General features: G+C 40.4%; 1 protein-coding gene across 5 annotated transcripts in view; it reads right to left on the bottom strand.

The window, feature by feature from the left end:
• The window catches only part of stk31 (serine/threonine kinase 31), a 113304-nt gene that overhangs the window by 62512 nt on the left and 29344 nt on the right, over positions 1–21448 (bottom strand). For 4 of the 5 annotated variants that reach the window (XM_043689740.2, XM_087987065.1, XM_087987067.1 and 1 more), the window contains exons 4-8: positions 17292–17390; positions 14525–14599; positions 10200–10358; positions 5008–5390; positions 1649–1826 (exon numbers count right to left, since the gene is read on the bottom strand). In XM_043689740.2, the coding sequence (XP_043545675.1) occupies positions 1649–1826; positions 5008–5390; positions 10200–10358; positions 14525–14599; positions 17292–17390 (894 nt within the window). The remainder of the gene's footprint in view (positions 1–1648; positions 1827–5007; positions 5391–10199; positions 10359–14524; positions 14600–17291; positions 17391–21448) is intronic. The other variant, XM_087987068.1, reaches the window with a different exon arrangement.

Genomic DNA, 21448 nt, shown 5'->3' with positions numbered 1-21448 from the left:
GACATAAGAATCGGTGGCAATACAGCCAACATGCCAATGTGTATGACCTTTAACCTTCTCCTGATGCAGCACTAAAGTTCACATCTAAATTTGCGCAAAGGACCTAGTCAGCAGCCTCAATGATCTGGGAGTTAGCACATGTGCCATCTTTTCTCTTTGTGATAGCTACAGAACACTTGTGCCCAATGACTTATCACATGCCAATCCCCCACTTCCTCACTCCCTCTAATGGGCAAGTCGGTAGTTACAAGGATTGAATCAAACAGTGGTGCTCCATCTTCAAATCTATGTACTTGCTCATGTCCCTCATTGCAAGCCTACATTTGTTGGCCAGGTAGTAGCTCTTGAGTATGAAAACTTAAATGCAGAAGTGAAGTTTAAGAAAGGAGAAAAGTGGAAAACAAAAAGGTCCATGGTCACACCATCAGTGGTTTGTACTTCATGCTAGATTGTTAGATGATGGTGAAGTGGAGTTTGATGTATTCACGATAGAGTAAGATATCGTCATCCTTAAATGTTCTCAGCTACAACAACTTTATTCAACACAACCCCTATTTGCAGCACCATTGCCTCCAAAATGTGCCTACCTCCCTTTGATTATCTGTTGCTCCCTCATTAGGTGCCACAGGACTTGACAAAAAGGGAAGATTGTTTGTGTGTTGGAATATATTTGAGTAATGAACACATCATCTTTGAATGGCTGGACATAAGTAACTGCTGAGATGTGAGCTTTCCAGGAGTGCTAAGTGTGTGAGACAGACAGAGACAGAGAGATACAGAGAGACAGAGACAGACAGCTGTTGCAAACAAATGTTACTTCTGAACCTTGTTTCTTGGGATTGTTGATGGGTGCGTGACGGTCTCGAGTATGAATGGTGGTGAGTTTACCTGGTAGGAGATGGCACTGGAATATATATATTCACTTGCTTTGACTATGCAAAGTCATTGGCACTGTGTTGCAAAAAGATCAAAATCCCTGAATTAACCGTCATGATTAATTTTCCTCTCAATCTTTTCTTAAATGTCTGTCTTGTGGCCTCCTGCAGAAAAATCACATCTCTCCTATGGATCTTCCAGACAAAAAAAACGTCGAAGGCCTGATCAACTTGTACATCAAGTACTGGACTGGAACACAATTAATTTCTACAAATGAATATGCTGTTAAGTGCACACTTAATTATCAAAGGCTTAAAATAATAATGTTTGGTATTCAATGCTGCAAACCCTGATGGTAAATCACAACCACAAACTTTTACTACCTTTCCAATATAATGTAGAGGCTCTCCGCCTTCCTTTTCAATTCTAACTAAATCCTTATAGAAACACTAATGTCTCTTCTCCCTAACAGTGCAGTATTAATTTTCTATTCCAGCATTAATAGTTTCTTCCTTTTCCTCAAAAATGTACACAGTCAGCTCAATATACTTTGAAAAATCATACAGTAACAGCCAGTACTAGAGCAAAAATGACAATATTCATTTCTGTATTCCTGCAGCTTCGTGAAAACAGAGTTCCGTATGAATCGGTTCTCCTGCACATTTTTAGCAACAGCTTCAAAGCTTAAAAAAAAAATCTTTAAAGCAAAATTTTAGAGCAAGACTAAGAAAGTCTCAAAGTAAGTAATCACATTTATTGGACAATAGTTTACCTTCAATTCATGTTGCTGCTGCTTAATCTGGCCCTGCAGTAAATTGCAATTTTGGAGATATTTGCTATTTTTGACTCTCAACTTTTCATTTTGATCTTCTAGTAACTTTTGATCATGTTGCATCTTCACCATATTGAGCTTTTTTCCAGGGCGACATTGACCTGATATTTTTCTCTCCCTCAAAATAAAACGGATTTGAAGTGGTTACTGAAAATCACTTTTGACTTCTCTGCACTATCCATTCATTATGCTTTAAAACAACCAACTTTGATGTAACTTGTTTCAACACAGTATAAAAGCAGCATATTTTGCAATAGAGCAAATACTTGATAAATTTGTTTAGTTTCGTTTCGAGCAGTGAGTGACAATTGAAGAATCAAAATCTGTACTTAAATGTAGAAAGAACCTCAAAACTTGCGTGATCTTGACAGGATGCAGACATCTGTCCAAGTAATGCTGGCCATTCCCTTGGTAAAGCTGGTTAAAGTGCCATGTCACATATTTGGAGGTAGACAAGAAAAGATAATTCCTCTCTTTTAGATGCTCCCACAGCTAACAATTATACTGTTCTTTTAAGCATCAAAAGAGAGCCATTTAATTAATCCTATGAGCAAATCCATTGATTTCAAAAAGGCCGAATGATCATGATTTCTCTAGCCATTGATACTAACCTAACAAAAACAGTCATAGCAAAATTCTGTGACATTCAAGCATTGACAATCTTCTATTTAGTAACCTAGTCTCAAATCAAATTGGTGGACTGTAAGAAACAGGAGCAGAACTAAGCTATTTAGCCCCTCAAGATATGTTCCATGATCCAATAAAATCATGGCTGACCTCAGTCTCACCTTAATGACATTTTTGTTTTGCTTGTCCCGTATAACCGGAGACTCCTTTATTGATCAAAGCTCTGCTTAATTTATTCTTGAATCCATCTGGATTTATGGGAACCAGAAGTTCAAAGTCTAACAAGCCTTAGAGGAATTCTCATCCCAATCTTAAACAAGAGACCCCTAACCCTCAGCATGTAACCTCACCCAGGCCCCTCAGAATATGTTCCAATAAGACAATTTTTCTAATCCCCAATGAATAGGCCTAATCGACTCTCACTGTCAAGGTAACCCATTCATCCCAGCAATCATCTCCGTTCACCTTCTCTGTACCATTTCTAGTGCAATTATGTTGTTGCTTAAGTAAGGAGCCAACATTGTGGAGCACTCCAGATGCACTGTCACTAAGGTTTAGTAACGCTTCTCCGCTCGTATACTCTACTTCCTTGCAATAAAAGGCAATATTCCATTTGCTTTCTCAATCATCTGTTGCAACTGCATGCTAGCTTTTTGCAGTGTTGCACAAGGACGCTTAAATCCTACTGTACCACAGATTTTACAGTCTCTCTCTTTCCATTTATTCTGCTTGTAAGTCTCCCAGCCAAAATGTTCATGCTCACACTCGCATTTTTTTAATATTGTTTTACCTTTACCCTCTAACCACTTGTTCAAAAAACTCCACCATTTGTTTCCCCAAATTAATTCCCCAATCTCTCCCCCTCTTAAAGTGAACAACGCTCACATTAATCACATCTTTTTCATATTCTTGTGAAAATGTTTTATATTTCTAGTTATTCTCCTCTCATTTGAATTTCTCCAATATTATTGTTTTAGTCAGTTTCTGCTGGTTTCTAAAAGATGTCCAATCTTCTGACCTCCCTTTAATGATATCACCCTCAGCCTCTGCATTAGCGACCAATGGTGCATCCTTCTTGTGGAATGTATCTGTTCAGTTACAAAAGTCTACTACAATTTCTACCCCAACTTACTTTCCCAGGCTATTGCAGTGAAATCTGTCTTCACACAGGAAGGACCTAAAAGAAGAGAGAGCTAAGCAGCAACACGAGGGGACATGAGAAGTCGTTGGCAGCTAGAATCAAGGAAAACCCTAAAGCATTTTATAGATGTGTCAGGAATAAAAGAATGACTCGAGTAAGATTAGGGCCAATCAAGGATAGTAGTGGGAAGTTGTGCGTGGAGTCAGAGGAGATAGGAGAAGCATTAAATGAATACTTTTCCTCAGTATTCACACTGGAAAAAGACATTGTTGTCAAGGAAAATACTGAGATACAGGCTAGTAGACTAGACGGGATTGAGATTCACAGGTGGTGGCTTTAGCCATTCTGGAACGTGTGAAAATAGGTAAGTCCCCTGGGCCAGATGGGGCTTATCCTAGGATTCTCTGGGAAGGCAGGGAGAAGATTGCAGAGCCTTTGACTTTTGATCTTTATGTCACCATTGTCTACAAGAGTAGTGCAAGAAGACTGGAGGATAACAAACATCGTCTCCTTGTTGAAGAAGGGGAGTAGAGACAACCCTGGTAATTATAGACCAGTGAGCCTTACTTTGGTTGTGGGTAAAGTGTTGGAAAGGGTTATAAGAGACAAGATTTATAATCATCTAGAAAGGAATAAATTGATTAGGGATAGTCAACACAGTTTTGTAAAGGGTAGGTTGTGCCTCACAAACCTTTTGGAGTTCCTTGGGAAGGTGACCAAACAGGTGGATGAGGGCAAAGCGGTTGATATGGTGTATATGGATTTCAGTAAAGCGTTTGGTAGGCTATTGCAGAAAATATGGAGGTACGGGATTGAGGGTGATTTAGCGGTTTGGATCAGAAATTGGCTAGTTGAAAGAAGACAAAGGGTAGTGGTTGATGGGAAATGTTCATTCTGGAGTTCAGTTACTAGTAGTGTACTGCAAGGAACGGTTTTGGGCCACTGCTGTTTGTCATTTTTAGAAATGACCTCGATGAGGGCAAAGAAGGATGGGTTAGTAAATTTGCAGATAACACTAAAGTCGGTGGAGTTGTGGACAGTGCCAAAGGACGTTGCAGGTTTCAGAAGGGCATAGATAAGCTGCAGAGCCGGGCTGGTTCCACAGGTTGGTGCAACATCAAGGTCCTGTACTGTGCTGTAATGTTCTATACCCTGGAAATTGCAGTACTTCAGCTGAAGAAACAACCTTCGACCAAAATTTCTCACTGACAAACAGAACATGTATACATTGTTGCCCAGAGCATTCTTCAAGGAGGTCATGCACTAATCTTGACTGATTACACATTCCAGAACCGCCTGCTCCCTAGTTTGTTCTAGAACATGCTGCTCTAAGAAATTATATTGAACACACTATGAACTCACCATACAGACTGGCTTTGTTAAAGAACTTTATCCAATTGATCTTAGTACAATGTCTCTCACAGTTATTGTCGTATTTTCTTATAAGTCCCCTTTATTATGCAGGAGTTTATATAAAACCAACTTAACTAATGTTTCAAAAACAGAATAATACTGAGCATCTTGTACTTACAATGAACATACAAGAGTATTTCCATGATCCAGCCTTAGATCTCTGTCATATTCAATGGTGTCTACTCGTCCCTTAGGTTCATTTCCCAGCCGATCATTTCTCAAATCAAGGGTAATCTTCATTCTCTGTGAACCACTACCAAATCCCTGAAACTCTTCAGCGTTTCTACCAGAAATCAATGGGACCACGTTACTTTTTATTCCTTCATTGCTGTGGGCAGAAGAGGTCCTGCACTTTTCAGCAAATCCCTTTTCCATAACTTCTTGTCCAACATCTAGAGCGTCACTTTGTGCATCTACAAGGAAGACTCCATCCTGAGCTGTATCTCTGTGATTAACTCGGATTATTTTGTCATTTACTAAACTGGCCAGAAAACTTCTTCCCTGAAGGAAGGAGAAAAGAAATCCATGTATTAGAGCAATTAAAGTCAATTAACTATCCACTGCTGGATATCCAGTAAATAAGGAACTGAACTCATATGTAATGTTGAACAGGCAGACAGGGCTAAAAATGGAAACATTTAGAAAATAGTTAACATAATCTAGTTTTGTAGTAAATATGAAGACTTTATTTCCTCCAACTTGTGTCACTCAACCATATCCACACAGTTCTTCTTAATAAAGTTAAAGTCCGCTCTGAAAAAGTCAATTTTTAAAAATTTATTCTTAGCACTGTTGAAAGTTCCTGTCACCTCAGCGATATTACAGCTTCCATTCCATTTCCAAGATTCCTACCATAAATAAAGACAATTTCAAGGCTTATCACTTCGGAGAATATTTGGCAATTTTAATTTGTCATTTTCTCTGTGAGCAGTCTTTATATTGTAAACATCAGTAGTTGGATCAGTGTCTATACTATCTGGCCATCAGTTTGCTGTGCACCTTACATCCAGATCCATTATTATTTGCGAATAGTTGCTTATTTTTAATTTTTCAGTCTTTTGGCTCCTCCTTTATCGACTAAATCCTCTCTATCTTGAATACTTATACTCATGAAATTGGACCTTGTCCAATTCAGATAAAGTCCATTCCATTTACATAGTTTCCCCAATCCTATAAAATCTGCCCCAATGTCAAGAATTAAGAAACCTTCATTTCTATTGTGATGCAAGATGCGCGAGTTATATATTTTGAAAATTTTTTTAAGCATTTGGATCTTGAACTAGTGACATGTGGGCCCAGTTTACGTATCTGAATGGATTGAATGACTAACTTACAAATTATTCTGTCACCATGTGATTTATTTTTAGATTTTTTTTTACAAGATTCCCTACAGTATGGAAACAGGCCCTTCAGCCCAACAAGTCCACACCAACCCTCCAAAGAGTAACCCACTCAGACCCATTTCCCTGCATTCACCCATAACTAATGCACCTAACACTACGGGCAATTTAGCATGGCCAATTCACCTAACCTGGACATCTTTGGACTGTGGGAGGAAACCCACACAGACACAGGGGCAATGTGCAAACTCCACACAGACAGTTGCCAGAGGTGGGAATTTATTTAAATCAGTTGGAGAAAGTATTCCTGAAGAGTACTGGGGCTTTTTTACTTTGGGAACTTTATGAACAAACAGCATAAACAGAAATGCATTAGGTGTCAGACAGAAAGATCCAGTATGTTTTTCTGGATATTTGGCATGGGGGAAAGAGGAACAGCTTGTTCCATTTTCTTTCTTTGAAAGAGAAAAAGGTTTTTAATTTCAGTATGGGAGGTTTGCAGAAGTCCTGGTTGAAGCCAGATGTGTAAAACAGTTGCTCCTAAAGAAGGGAGCTAGTTTCTAATGGTTAAGAAATAGATTACTTCAGCCTAACACATTTAGTTTTAAAATTCTAGACCGCCAAGTCCAATACACTGAAGGGTTATTTGAAGCTGAGAAAGCCTATACTTAGCTGTAGTAAGAGGTCTGCAGAATTTTAACGGATGGAATTGAAGCCACAGTTAAATTTGTCTCCATAGATGTGACAGAGAAAGGAATTATTTCTGGTGAGTACAGTAGAAGAGTACTGTTAAGATGATTCCACTAATCCTATCATGTTTCAAAGTATTTTGAGTTATACATAGTTTTTTTAAGATTAGATTAGATTCCCTACAGCATGGAAGCAGGCCCTTCAGCCCAACAAGTCCGCACCGACCCTTCGAAGAGTAACCCACCCAGACCCATTTCCCTCTGACTAATGCACCTAACACTATGGACAACTTAGCATGGCCAATTCACCTGATCTGCACATCTTTGGACTGAGGGGGGAAACCGGAGCACCCAGAGGAAATCCACGCAGACACGGGGAGAACGTGCAAACTCCACGCAGACACAGTCACCCAAAGCTGGAATCGAACCTGGGACCCTGGCACTGTGATACAACTGAGTGCTAACCACTGAGCCACCGCGCCGCCCGCAATTCTATAATTTTAATCTTTGTATAAACTTCTACTTTTTATTAAAACCAAACACTAGTGGTCCTGTGAAAGATCAACTAACTAATCTTGCATATCATTAATTGCCTTTGAGAAGGTGGTGACAAGCTGCCTTCTTGATCCACTAAACAGTTAAGAGGAGCACTCCAGAAGTTTTACCCAGTGACACTGAAGGATCAGCAATATATTTCCAAGTCAGGAGAGTCAGCAGCTTGGAGGTGGTGGTGTTCCCATGTATATGCTATTCTTGTCTTTCTAGGTGGCAGTGGTCATGGGTTTGGATGTTATTTCTAAGGAAACTAGCCTGCTAGACAGTTCTAATTTTGACACGAGTCACAAGATGTTAATAAGGAGGATTTTGCAGGGTTGATAGGGGTGTGTTTGTAATTATAATTTCCAGTGCCCAAGTTGGTGCTGGGTGGTCTATCTGGTTTCATGCCTTTTCTCCTTTCTTGCAGTTTATTCTATCAGCTTGTTCAGCCATTTCCAAACGCAGTTAAGAATCAACCACATTACGGTGGGTCTGGACTCACACGCAAGCTAGACTCAGTAAGGGTAACACTTTCCTTCATGAAAGGACATTAGTGAACCAGACTGATTTTTTTTCCTGACAATCAAGAATAATTTCAAGGTCGTTAGGTTTTAAATTCAAAGTATTTATTTGTTTCAAGTTCCACCATCTGCTATGGTGGGATTTGAACCTGGGTACGCCAAAACATAAACTGGGTCTCAGATTTCTGGTAAAGCAACAATACCACAAGGCCACCACCACACCAAGCCAGGTTTCAGTCTGGGATTTGATTTGTCCACTAATAACATCACTGCTATCTTATTATTGAATAAGAAGATTGCATAATCGTTAACCTGCTTAAATCTACCCTGTACATCGTACCAGGAATAACTAAGCAAACTATTCCCCAGGCCTTGATCATTAATCTTGAACCTACCTCTACAAACTCTCACGACCTTCACTGACCTCTACTTACACATGAACCATGATTTTTTTTATAGTTAACTTTGTTTTCAGTGCAGAAGTGACATCCAGTGGTCAAACATCAAAACATCAGCACTACTCAGCATGTTCTTTTATAGATAAAAGCACTTGTTTGAGTCCAGAATATGACTTGGTCTTAAATTTGATGATCACAAATTTGCTACAATTTATGTGAACTAACTTAAAGTAGGGCCCAGTTAGCAAATTACAAACAGTAGTGTAGCACAAATTTGTAAACTTCACTTTCTATTTAAAATTTGACTACTATTCTCTTTTTACCCCCATTCCCCAACTAGCTGTCTTCAACAGTTTACGTTGCATCAAATGTCCTAAAACCATAAAATCAGGTTTTGCTAATTGCAGCAAGGGGTAAGGATTTCTTCTCAAACAAATGTGTTGATTAAACCAAGGTCTATTTACAGAGTTATGATAGAACAAGATCCTAAATGCATTCTTTTCGGTGGTAAAATAGGCAACCAAGTGCCAGTTCTGCCATCCTTCAAGAGATCATAGCTGATTTGCATCCTAATTCCATTAAGCACCTCCATAAATCCAACAAACTCAGATTTAGAATTGCGAATTGAGCTAGCAAAGACGACTTTTTGTTGGAGAGAGTTCCACACTTGTACCAACTTCAGGAACTTCTTTCCTGAAAGGCAAACCTCTGGCTTTAAGGACACGTTCCCTGTAGGGTGTAAAAGTTTATGCAAAAAGCAACTGATCACTTCTGTTCCCTTTCTCACTTTACCCTCTAGTTCTAAGTTGCACTAAGAACATAACAATAACTAGGAGCAAGAGTAATTCAGCTCAAACCTGCTCCACCATTGAACACTTTCTCATCTTGATCTCAACTCCATTTTCCTGTCAGCTTTAACTAATTAAAAATCTGACTACTTCCTCCTTAAACTTGCTCAATGCCCCAGGATCCACTGCACTCTGGTGGTAGGGAATTCTACAGATTCACAACCGTTTGAGAGAAATGATTTCTCCCCATCTCTTTTAAATCTGCTACCCCTTATCCTAAAACTATGCCCTCTCTCATTCCAGATTGCCCAAATATGAAACATCCTTTCTACATTGACTTTGTCAATCCCCATTAGCATCTTGTGTACCTCAATTAGATTTCCTCTTATTCTTCCAAACTCTAAGTGACATTTAATATTTATCAGAACAGGTGAAATTGCTGTAAATAAAGCAAGCAAGCAAAGACAGGCTAGCAATGCTAAGGACAGAAAACAGACATTGGTCAGGATAGCTGACAGACTATTTGAGTGGAAGGATTCTCTTGAAGGAAGGCAAGTGGATTCGTATGCAACTTTACAATGAACTTTGACTAACTTTCTTCCTTGAAGACATTCCTTAAAACTTCTCTTTGACCAGCTTTTTGGTCATCTGACTTCTTTCCTTATATGGCTTATTTGTTTTACTATGCTCCTGTGAAATGCCCTGCTAAGTTTTATTACATTAAAGGCAGTACACAAGTTGTTGCTGTAAGTTCACTCAAATTATTAGAAATCAACTTAAATTAGTTATTTATAAATTTGCATTTCTGTGCAAAACTGAAAGAATTTGGTGACATTTAATGGAACTACTAGAACAAAGAGCAAAAGAAACAACTCTTCTGTTTGGACCCTTCAGATCAAATCACTTGAACCATACAGGTCTTATCTTCTGATGCTGTAATCTTCATGAATAAAACCAAAACATTTTACAAACTTTGCACATCATGAAGCAAGTCATTGCATGGGCACCATCAACACTATCAATATATTGTGCATTACCTGGTCAAATGGAGTTACATCTTGATTATGTGGAATCTGCAGACCCCAGAGTTTGAACCTGCTGGCCAATCCAGGATACTGCATATCTTCCGGAAGTTCGACAATACATGACTTTTTTAGAGTTTCAGAATTTCCATAATCGACATAAGTCATCAGACACTGGGAAATAAAAAGATAAATTTGGTGTTTTTTATGCACAAATACTTAAAGCAGTTTCACAAATGATTTTTTTTTCTTAAACCAAAAATAAAATGTTTGCTTGATTTACTCAATACTGTGCAATAACACACAATAGCATTCGAGAAATGCTCCTAACAATGAATCCATAGCATGTGATGGAAGCAATGGGAAGACCATCTAACAAATACTTGCATCCTCTTTAAAACCAGGAGCACATGATGTGCTGACAAAACTCTTGCAGAATTAACTACAATAATCTGGGCATTGTGCCTAGATGGCTGAAAAATAGTTTACTGCATCAGGTTCTGTTTTCTCACTTCTCACATTGTCAACTATCTGGGAGGGGACAAAGAAATTGCTTCAAATACACTCAAGCTCTGCTTGGATCACAGAGCCTCAACTTATCCCATCCCTCTCATCCACTCCAACGCACAATCCTCCATTCCCTCCACTCCAACCCCAACCTCACAAATAAACCAGCGGACACATCAACCTCTACATCACCGAAGCCAAGCGCCAACCCACGGACACCTCCTCGACCACGATTTCACCTCCTGTCACCAAACCAACATTTCCCCGACCATCACCTCAGAGGATCTCCCATCCAGCTCCAACCTCAGTTCTAGAAATCCACACCGCCACTTCTTACCCAAAAATCCACAAACCTGACTGCCCTGGTCAACACATCGTCTCTGCCTGCTCCTGCCTCACCAACACATCCCTGCATACCTTGACACCGTCCTGTCCCCTTTGGTCCAGCAACTCCTGATATACATTTGGGACACCACACACACCCTACACCGCCTGCATGACTTTGGTTTCTCCTGCCCTCAATGCCTCATCTTCACTGTGGACATCCAGTCCCTGTATATGTCCACCCACCAGAATGAAGGCCTCCAAGCCCTCAGCTTCTCTCTCCCCGCTGACCCAAGCAGACCCCAATCACCAACATTGGTTCAATTGGCAGAACTGGTCCTCAATCTCAACAACTTATTCTTCAAAACATCCCACTTCCTTCAGACCAAAAGGGATAGCTATGGGCACCTGCATTGGCTCCAGTTATGCCTGGCCCTTCAGTGGGTACATGGAACAGTCCATTTTCCGAAGTTACACCTGCACCATTCTCCACATTTCCTCTGCTAGGCGCCATCTCATGCTCCCACATGAAGGTTGAACAGTTCATTAACTTCACAAACACCTTCCACCCTGACCTTAAGTTCACCTCTGACATCTCCTTCTCCTACCTCAACTATGGTAGTCTCTATCTCCAGTGGATGACTCTATATGTTTCAAACCAAACTCCCACAGCTACCTTGACTACACCTCCTCCCACCCCCCCTTCCTGTAAAAATGCTATCCCTTACTCCCAATTCCTCCACTGTATCTGCTCCCAGGAGGAGCAATTCCACTCCAGGACATCCCAAATGGTCTAATTCAAAGGCTGCAATTCCCCCTGTCACGTGATCAACAATGCCCCAGCATATTTCCTCCACTTCGCGGACCTCCGCCCTCAGACGCCACCCCTCCAACCGCAACAAGGATTGAATAACCCTTGGTCCTCACCTTCCACACCACTAATCTTCATATACAGCACATTATCCTCTGCCATTTCCACCACCTATAATCACACCGCACCAAAGATACCATTCCGCAAAGACTATTCCTGCACCCACAGCTCCCCCTCACTTCCGTCCAAGGTCTCAAAGGATCCTTCCAAATCAGGCAGAGACTTTCTTGCACATCCTCCCACTTCATCTACGGTGTTCGTTGCTCTCAAGGTGGTCTCCTCTATATCAGTGAAAAGGGCGCCAACTCGCTAAGGGTTTCAGGACACACGCATCAACCAACCAACCCACCGATCTTCAACACCCCCCCCCCCCCCCCCCCCCCCACTCCCCAAAGGACATGCAGCCCTCCTCCACTGCCTAATCAAAGCCACCTGGCAACTGAAGGAACAACGCCCCGCCTCATCCTCCACCTTGGGATCCTTCAACCACACATCGACTTCACCAGTTTCCTCATCTCCCCTCCCCCCAACTCTTTCCAGATCTAACTCAGCACCGCCCTCCTGACCTGCCTATCTCCTTCCCACCTATCCACACCACCCTCCCCAAGGACCTATCAACCTCCAACTGCATTGACCTATCACCTTCCCAGCTATCTTCCCCTCAGCCCTACTTCCCTTATTTATCTTTCAGCTCCCTTTCCCTTCTGTATTCCTGATGAAGGGCTTGTGCTCAAAACGTCAACTCTCCTGCTCGTCGGAAGCTGCCTGACCTCATCCGCTTTCCTAGTGCAACACTTTTTGGCTCCAACTCTCCAGCATCTGCAGTTCTCACTTTCTCCAAGCACTTTGATGAAAATGCATTGTTGTAGCAAAACCCTTCAAAGCAACTACAGCCCTACTCAAGTAAGGGGACCAAAATTATATGCAATACTCCAGCAATGATCTCACCCCCAATACCTTGTACAATTGCAGCAACACCTCCCTAGTTTCATAATAGTCCAGGTTTAGAATACACTGTCTATAAGTATAGTTGAGGCAGGTTCAAGTGAGGCACTCAAGAGGGCATTGGATTAAACAACATGTAGGGTTACAGGGAAAAGCTAACAGTTTGACGGAGTCAAAATTGTCAGACATCCAACATAAACATAACAGAGAAAGTGTCATCCTTCAGCACCATCACGATTCTGTGATGTCAAAGATGCATCCTCTGGGTCATGTGAAACAACCACGACATTCAAAATCAAATGTCGACCTGCTGGAACAAACACCTACTTTGAAGAATACAAGTTTAGATTAGATTAGATTCCCTACAGTGTGGAAACAGGCCCTTCGGCCCAACAAGTCCACACCGACCCTCCGAAGAGTAACCCATGACCCATTCCCCTACTAACACAACTATCATTATGGGCAATTTAGCACAACCAATTTATCTGACCTGCACATCTTTGGATTGTGGGAGGAAACCGGAGCACCCAGAGGAAACCCACACAGACACTGGGAGAATGTGCAAACTTCACACAGGCAGTCGCCCGAGGCCGGATTCAAACCTGGGTCCCTGGCGCTGCAAGACAGCAGTGCTAACCATTGAGCCAACATGCTGCCCGTTGTGCTCAAGCAACCCACAGGCTCAAAACTGGACACACTAAAATGGACCCACAGCCAGAAAAATTGGACCTAATATAAAATTGGCCAAATTAAATTCAATAGCAGCCAACAGCAACAGAAAACAGTGAAAACTAAGGTCAAAGAGGTTACAAAGATGCAGGGGAACCAGTTACAACCAGTTCACGAGTTGGGTATTACAGAAGTATCAAACAGACTTTTTGACACTTTGACTTCTAGCAAGTGCCTGAGAAGGTGTACTTTACACATCCCCGGCATGGCAACAAAGAGTGTTGGCATGACCGCAATGGATGCTTTGAACCGTGCCCATAACTGCATTGGCCAATGGTCACAGAATATTCTGGAAACTCAAGGGCAAGCAGGGATAAAAACACACACCTCAAAGCTACCCTCTCAGTGAAGACTCGCAGCAAGACTCATGGCAGAAGAATGTGCAGCAACCCAAGACGACCCAGAAGATCCAGAGTGACCTGCAAGACCCACCTTCATGGAAGACAGCTAGTCCTACATCAGAGAGGAAGGAGATTCCAACAGCCCAATTTGATTACATGGATTGTTTTGGGCAATATATTTTGTCAGATGGATAGAGCTAGTCAGAGAGTAGTACTGTGGAAATTTGGGAAATGCTCAGTGTTTTTAATAAAGAAAATTTTGTTACTAAAATCAGGTTGAACCATTACCAAATTTTGTGTCCCTTTGTCCACCTCAGCAACAGCATTGGGTAGAGTGTTTTTAATACAGAAACTTGTCAGATCACCCAAAGCACAAACACAATACATCCAAGTATTGTAAGTTCTGATATAACACAACAGTTTAGTTCTTGCGTGATCTCGCGTTATAAGAAAATCGCACAGTAGCTGCACCATTTAAACTATTGGGGTCAGAATTGCATTATAGCCAATACAGGTAAGGAAAGTTCACATTCTACAAACAACGGTCTAAATTCTTCAATTATGTTAAAGCCAATTTGCATTGAAGAAACATGCGTTATAGCAGAACTGACTGTATGCAATACCTTTTCATTGGTTATCATCTTTTTCAGGTTACACCTATACCAACATTGGTCTTCAGAATATAATCCACCATAAATCTGCAAGAATAAAAACATTTCCATTTTGTTCCCTGTAAAAGAGCTATTACACAATACAAATGTATACAATAGTCAAGAAATTACCGAACAATAAGTTTACAAACAACAGTCAAATTAATAGGTTGAATAGATATTTTAAAGCAGGACATAAACTAAGTTTCAGATCTTATCAAAACCTCATAATGCAAGGTGTAAACTAGATAAATATTCAGTGAACACCTAACCTGGGAGAACATTAATCACTGCTATATCACTGGAGAAGCAGGGCACAAGCAAGATCTTTAGTATCCACATCGCACTTGCTTGGCTGTCAGATACCTCCTTACAGAGCTGATTTGAACATTCCAATGCACTGTTAGGAAATCTGGATTAGATATCAAGAACCTGCTACTGGTGATCGAAATGTGTTTTTAAAAGGATCGCAAAGCACATTTATAAATCTAAATGCAAACAGCAAACTGTTTAGGATGTCATAGGATGAGGACAGGAGAGAGATGGTCCCTCCAGAATGCTGAAAGGGGAAAACAGGGGAAGATGTATTTGCTGACAGAACTGCATATAGAGCTGGCAGAAAATGATCTGTTGAATATGGAGGCTAATGGGGTAAGAAGTCAGACCAAAGGGACTAACAGATGTTCTAGGAAGAAAGAAGGCATGTGAGATAGTGCATAAAATGGATTGGACACAACAGAGAGAGTCCTGTCAACCATGCTATGAGAGAATCATCAGCAGAGCAAAAGGAAGATGTATCAAGAAGGGCTTATGTGCAAGGTGATGTCAACAGAACAGATGCTGGGAAAATGGAATGGAGTTCTTACAGGAGTCAGGATACAAGGTGGTGCAGTTGAGGTAGCTTTGAGAGTCTGTGGGTCTGTATTAACTATTAGTTGATAGTCTATCTCCAGCAATACAAAGAGGAATAAAGTGCAGAGTCAGAGATAGACTAGATTAAATTGAGAGGAGGGTAGAAATTGGAAATAAAATCATTGATGTTTTCCAGTTCACAACCACAGCAGAAGGCAGCATTGATGCAGTCATTAATGTATCAGAAAAGCAAATGAGAGAGAAAACCAAAGGAGGACTCAAATTATACAAATTCTGCACCTCCACAAACAGAGCTAATAACTCATTGACAATCCTCATTGACAACCCCAACGCAGCATAGCCTGGGGTTAAGATTGAATCTGAATTGGTAACCATATTTATCACCCACTGTCCCTACCCACTACAAGGGAAACTAGAACTTAACTAGAAGTCATGCTACTTCCAGGTGGGTAGATAACTATTCCCAAATCAGACACCAAGGGTGTGGTGCTGGAAAAGCACAACAGGTCAGGCAGCATCCGAAGAGCAGGAAAAATCTATGTTTCGGGCAAAAGCCCTTCACCAGGAAGGGCTGTCTCCATGTGGGTCCTTCAGCTGTGGGCTGTTTTATAACAACTTATGTTTTTCAAACATCATGAAGCTAATGACAGCTTCCAAACACTGTCCACTTTCCACTGACCTCAGTGTATTGTCCAAGCTCTGTGGAGTGCATCAGTTTGAGAATGAGTGCTAACATACTTCATTGGAATAAAAAAAACTTCAGCTTTGTCTACACATTGGTGGACATTTTGAAATTTTTGAGAAGCCCTGGATGAAAGCCCCTGCTGATATCAACCACAATGTGAATGTATCCAGTTTTGGTTCAAAGTTCCATTTTAAGGAAGCGTTCAGAAAAGATTTACCAAGATGGAGGGTTTGAGTTATAAAAATAGGCTGGGCAGACTGGGACTTTTTATGTTGGGTTGAAGAGTGACTTTACAGAGGTTTAATAAAATCACAAGGAATAGAGAAGGTGAATAGCAAGGTGGGGGTAGTTAAAAACTAGGGGGCACATTTTTAAGATGAGAGGAGAAATTTTTGCAAAGAACACAAGAGGCAATATGTTTACTCAGAGTGGTTCGTGTGTGGAATAAACTGCCAGAAGAAGTGGTGTATGGAGGTATAGTTAAAAATGTTTAAAAGACATTTGGATAAGTATAAGATTAGGAAAGATCTGTAGGGATATAGGTCAAATACATGAAAGTGGGACTAGCTTAGTTTGAGAACATGAGTAGTTGGACCGAAGGGTCTTTTTCTAAGCAAATGCTTTTGTTTGTATTTTGTTCAGCTTCACAGCACAGGTAATGAACTTTTAGAGATTTACATTTTTCAAAATGTAGGTCTCTCTCTCATTTGACATCCTTACGATTACAGCCCTGCACAGTCAACCCACACATACATATGACATTTATCCATAATAAATGGCATCCCGCTATGAAGCGCAAATCTGCGGAGGACTTATTTTTCTCGTTTAAGGTCTTACCACCTGTACAAACCTTTGTATTGTCCACTGACTTGCAAATAGTTTCCATGACAATTGCATTCAGATCACTAATAAATTTAAATGAATAGCTAGGGCTTAAACACAAACTCAGAATCCAGTTTGCACACAGGACAAAAGGCAATTAATAGCAATTATGTGCCTAGACCAATCAGTGTAGCCCTAAATCCGGAAACCTTGGCTATTTTTATACCAAAGTGAAAGTGAGTTGCTGCCATATGAAGAAAATTCCAAAGCAATCCTTTGCTTATTTATAGAATGATGCCGCAAGGAAAGCACAAAATGAAGTGGAGGGGATAGGGGTGCAAATCTCAATTTGTAAAATACCTTTCCAGGAGCAGGATCTCCAAAAACCTTGGCAGCAAATGGGCAGATTTCTGTCAAAGCAGTAGATATCTTTAGAAGATCTTCAATTAATTCAATTGGCTAGAAACGAAATACAAGATGTAAATTTAACAATATTTTAGCAGTTTAGAATTCAGGTGTAAGTGTCATGTTATGCATTTGATTCCAATAAAGAGATCAACCTACTGCGCTCAAGAGAGTGAAAACTACATCAACAATCTAGCCACCTTGTAATATCTAGTATACCTAAAATAAGTTCTAAGCATACGATGTAGAAAATTCTTGAGGGGACCTGGGCTGAAGGACATAGGGGTCAATGTTAATGCCTTCATGACAGGCAAACAAAAGAGGCTGATTTTTTTTTTAAACTGCAAAATGCAGTCCGAACCGATTGCAGTCATATTGTTATACTGTGCAAAGTTTAGTGATAAGCTGGTGTATATCTTTCTGCAGAAATGGGACACTTCAATACAATATGTAAATCAGGCACCCATCATGTAAATTGAGAGTTTGATTTAATTATTGCAAATCTTAAGGCTTGGGACATTCAGCAACTTAAGTAAAACTAAATGGTTGCAGAAGGTCCATTCTTTTTATAGCAGCACTCAAGAACAAGTGATGAGCAAGAGTACACCCCAATCTCTTAAAGAAATCTGCCAGCCATGACCTCTCATCACAAACCACAATCTGATACGTGCATCAACTTGTACCCAGGGATGCTGCTCTCCCTGGTGCACCCGTTGATGCATGTGATTGACTGTCTCCCCCTTCAACCCATAATTTCATCCTCCCTTCTAATAACCCCTCCAATCCCAGATCCACTCCCTCCCAATTTGATTTGTGCCCACATCCTCCACCCTCTGACCCTCAAATCTTTTCTGATTGCACGGTCTGCTCTCAGCAGTTGCTAGCTGCAGCCGACTGTGGCCTTTTCTGCTCTTTCAGTTAAGAGTGACCACGACACTATTCTAGGAGCAAGGAGTTCTCCCTGTATCCTGACCAACATTCACCCCTAACCAATGACACAGACAACTGCATTGTCATCATTCAGGTTGGTCAGACCTTACAACTTCAATGGTACAACTAATATCCAAATTTTTAAAAAAATATTTTATAAATTGCTTTAACTGTTTTGAGGCAGCCTGAAGATGGTAGAGAAAGACAAGTTCTCTTTCTTTTCATGAGCAAACCAAAAGCTCACTTTATAAAATACATTTACTTGAACTACACTATGGATGAGTGCACTTTTGGCATCAGCAAAAAGACACAATATTAAAGAAGGAAATGAAGTGAGTAGCAGTATTAAAGACAATACAGCTTCATTGAAGCATAAGAATTTAAATATAAAACTGGTCCAAACAGAATCTCTGCGGATTAATTTGAAGATTAGCATGGAACTAATCCATCATTGAAAATGGTTCCTTGCTAATCCCTAGTTGAACAGCGCAAAGAAAATTAAAGATAAAATGTGAAGTATAATTAGACTAACATATTTTAACAACAATTGTATCTGCAGAAGACTTAATTATACAAAATAGGTTGAGATAGAGAAAGTGTTTTGGTGATAAATAAGAAGCATATTTTGTGGTGTTCAAAAACGTTCCATCAGTTAAACTATTGCTACTCCAATAAGAAAGGAAACACTACATGACCCTGACAATAGAATAATTATATACCCTAACATGAGAACATTTAGGAAAACAAGCAGAAAAATAATTTGGCTCCTTGGCATATTTTAAGCAGTAAAGCTCCAAGAGAATGCATTCAACTGGATGAAAAGATTATCCAAACAATAAGAGTAAACTTCATTTTCTATTGTTGAGCAAAAGTTAAACTACCAAGAAATGGAAGGATACAAATATTGCACATTCTCATGAGAAAAAAGCACAGTCAAATCTTTGGATCCATGGCTGCAGATGGAATACTACCAAGGATTTAGCTACATTTAAAGAAAGGTTTAGAATTAATTTGGGCATGAAACTACAATGCTGTTGGAGGAGGATAGGATGGATTGTCCACTTGGGGCTTTAGATTGCGATATCAAATGCTTCAGCCTTTTCATTCGTATTGATGTGCTAGGGCCTCCTATTATTGACGGTGGGTATATTTATGGAACTAGCTCCACCAGCAAGTTGCTCAGTTGTCCACCAGTTAATGTCTTGATTAGGCAGGACTGTAGAGCTTTGATTTGATCCATCAGTTGTGAGATGACCTACATGTCTCTCACATGCTATCTATACTGACTGGCACTCAATTAGACTGGTGTTGTGGCTTCACCAGATTGACACCTCTTTTTTTTAAAAAGTTGTCTTGTGCTGCTTCAGCCACACCCTCCTGGCTTGGTGGTAATCGTAGATTGGGGCATATATCAGGCCATGAGGCCAGATCATGGTCAAATACAGTTCTGATGATGGCCACAGCATCTTGTGGGTGCCCAGGTTTGCGTTGCTAAACTCTATCCATTCAGCATAGCAGTAGCACCACATAACACAGTGTGGTATCCTCACTGTGAAGCAGGAACTTCTCCACAAGGACTTCTGCAGTGGTCACTCCTACCGATATGGTCACAGACATGTGACAAGTAGATTAGTGAGCACAAGGTCAAGTACAGTTTTTCCTCTTGCTGGTTCTCAACACTTAGACTGTCTAAAGGCCTGTCCTTTAGAACTCAGCTAGCACATTCTTCATGATGATACACCCAGTGTACATTTATTCCCTTTGTCACTCTCAGTTCATCTTTCAGAGGAGAAATGATTTATCAGGTGAGGGCAGAGATTAAGGGTGAGGGCAGGGCTGGCAGAAGCTGGTGATCAGCATTACCACTGACTTACCATCTCTGATACCATGAAATGGCATACAGTCAAAGTTGAGAACTCCCATGACAATTCCCTCCCACGTGTACACCAATGTTGTGCCACAAAATAGACAAATGACTTGGATGAGAAAAGCAAACGTAGGTGAGAAACCAAGTGCTGAGGATGACACAAAGGTACGCAAAAGGACACAGACACATTAAGCACAAGGTCAAAACTTGGCATATGGAATATTATGTAGAAAAATGTGAGGTGATGCACTTTGGCAGGAAGAATAGAGGACATCAATATTATTTAAATGGAGAAAGACTGCAGAAAACTACATAATTGAAGAATTTAGAAGTGCAAAAAAAGCCTGCATCCAAGTTCAGCAGGTAATAGGGAAGACAATGTTGACCTTTATTCCAAAAGAATAGATTGTCCAAGTAGGGAACTTTACATGATAGTCAGACCACAGCTGGAATACTGTGAAGAGCTTTACATAGTTTCACTATGCTGATCCCAGATTTGGAGAGATCATCTTAATGAGCAGACGTTGTGTAGGCTGAGTCTGCTTTCATTGGAATTTAGAACAACGAGGAGTGACCTTCTTGAAACAAAGATGATTCTTAAGGGTATTGACAGGGCAGATGTAGAAAGATTGTTTCCCCTTTTGGGAGAGTCGAGGTCCAGAGGGTATAATCTCAGAATATGGGGTCATACATTTAAGACAGAGATAAGGAAGAGTTTCTTGGCTCAGAATGCTTTGAATCTGTAGAATTCTTCACTCCAAAGGGCTGCTAAGGCTGGATCATTAAGTATGTTCAAGTCTGAAAACAGACAGATATTTAATCATTAAAGGAATCATGGGTGGTAGGGAAAAGGCTGAAAAGTAGAGTTGAGGATTATCAGATTAAACATGATCTTTTTGAGTGGAAGGCTCAATGTCCAACTGGCCTATCAAAATCATATATCTCATGATCACCTCTGGTGGGTCTGAGGCATTGCCTGCAAGGTATAATTCCAGAAGAATGACTAGCCTTTAAATTAACTTTTAATCATAGATTTATTACTTGGATAAAAATTCCACTATCCGCTTTGGGAGTTGGACACATGCCCCCACAGCATTAGCCCGAGTATCGGGATTACTAGTCTAATAACAATACCACGAAGCAATCACATCCCTGTACCTAGATAAAGGGCTGCTTTTCCTAAAGACTAACCATTCATAAGTGAAATAGTAAAACAAATAGATGGAATTTACTTCAACTCATCAGCCAAATAATAACATGGAAGTGCAAATTTAAAGTAGTACATCATGAACTGAAGGCAAGTTTAGAGTATTTT

Source organism: Chiloscyllium plagiosum, unplaced genomic scaffold (genome assembly GCF_037043375.1).
Source record: "Chiloscyllium plagiosum isolate Xiang-an unplaced genomic scaffold, Cpla_swu_hap1 HiC_scaffold_5, whole genome shotgun sequence".
NCBI lineage: Eukaryota > Metazoa > Chordata > Chondrichthyes > Orectolobiformes > Hemiscylliidae > Chiloscyllium > Chiloscyllium plagiosum.
The sequence above is the reverse complement of the archived record's forward strand: the minus strand, read 5'-3'. Positions and strand labels throughout refer to the sequence as shown.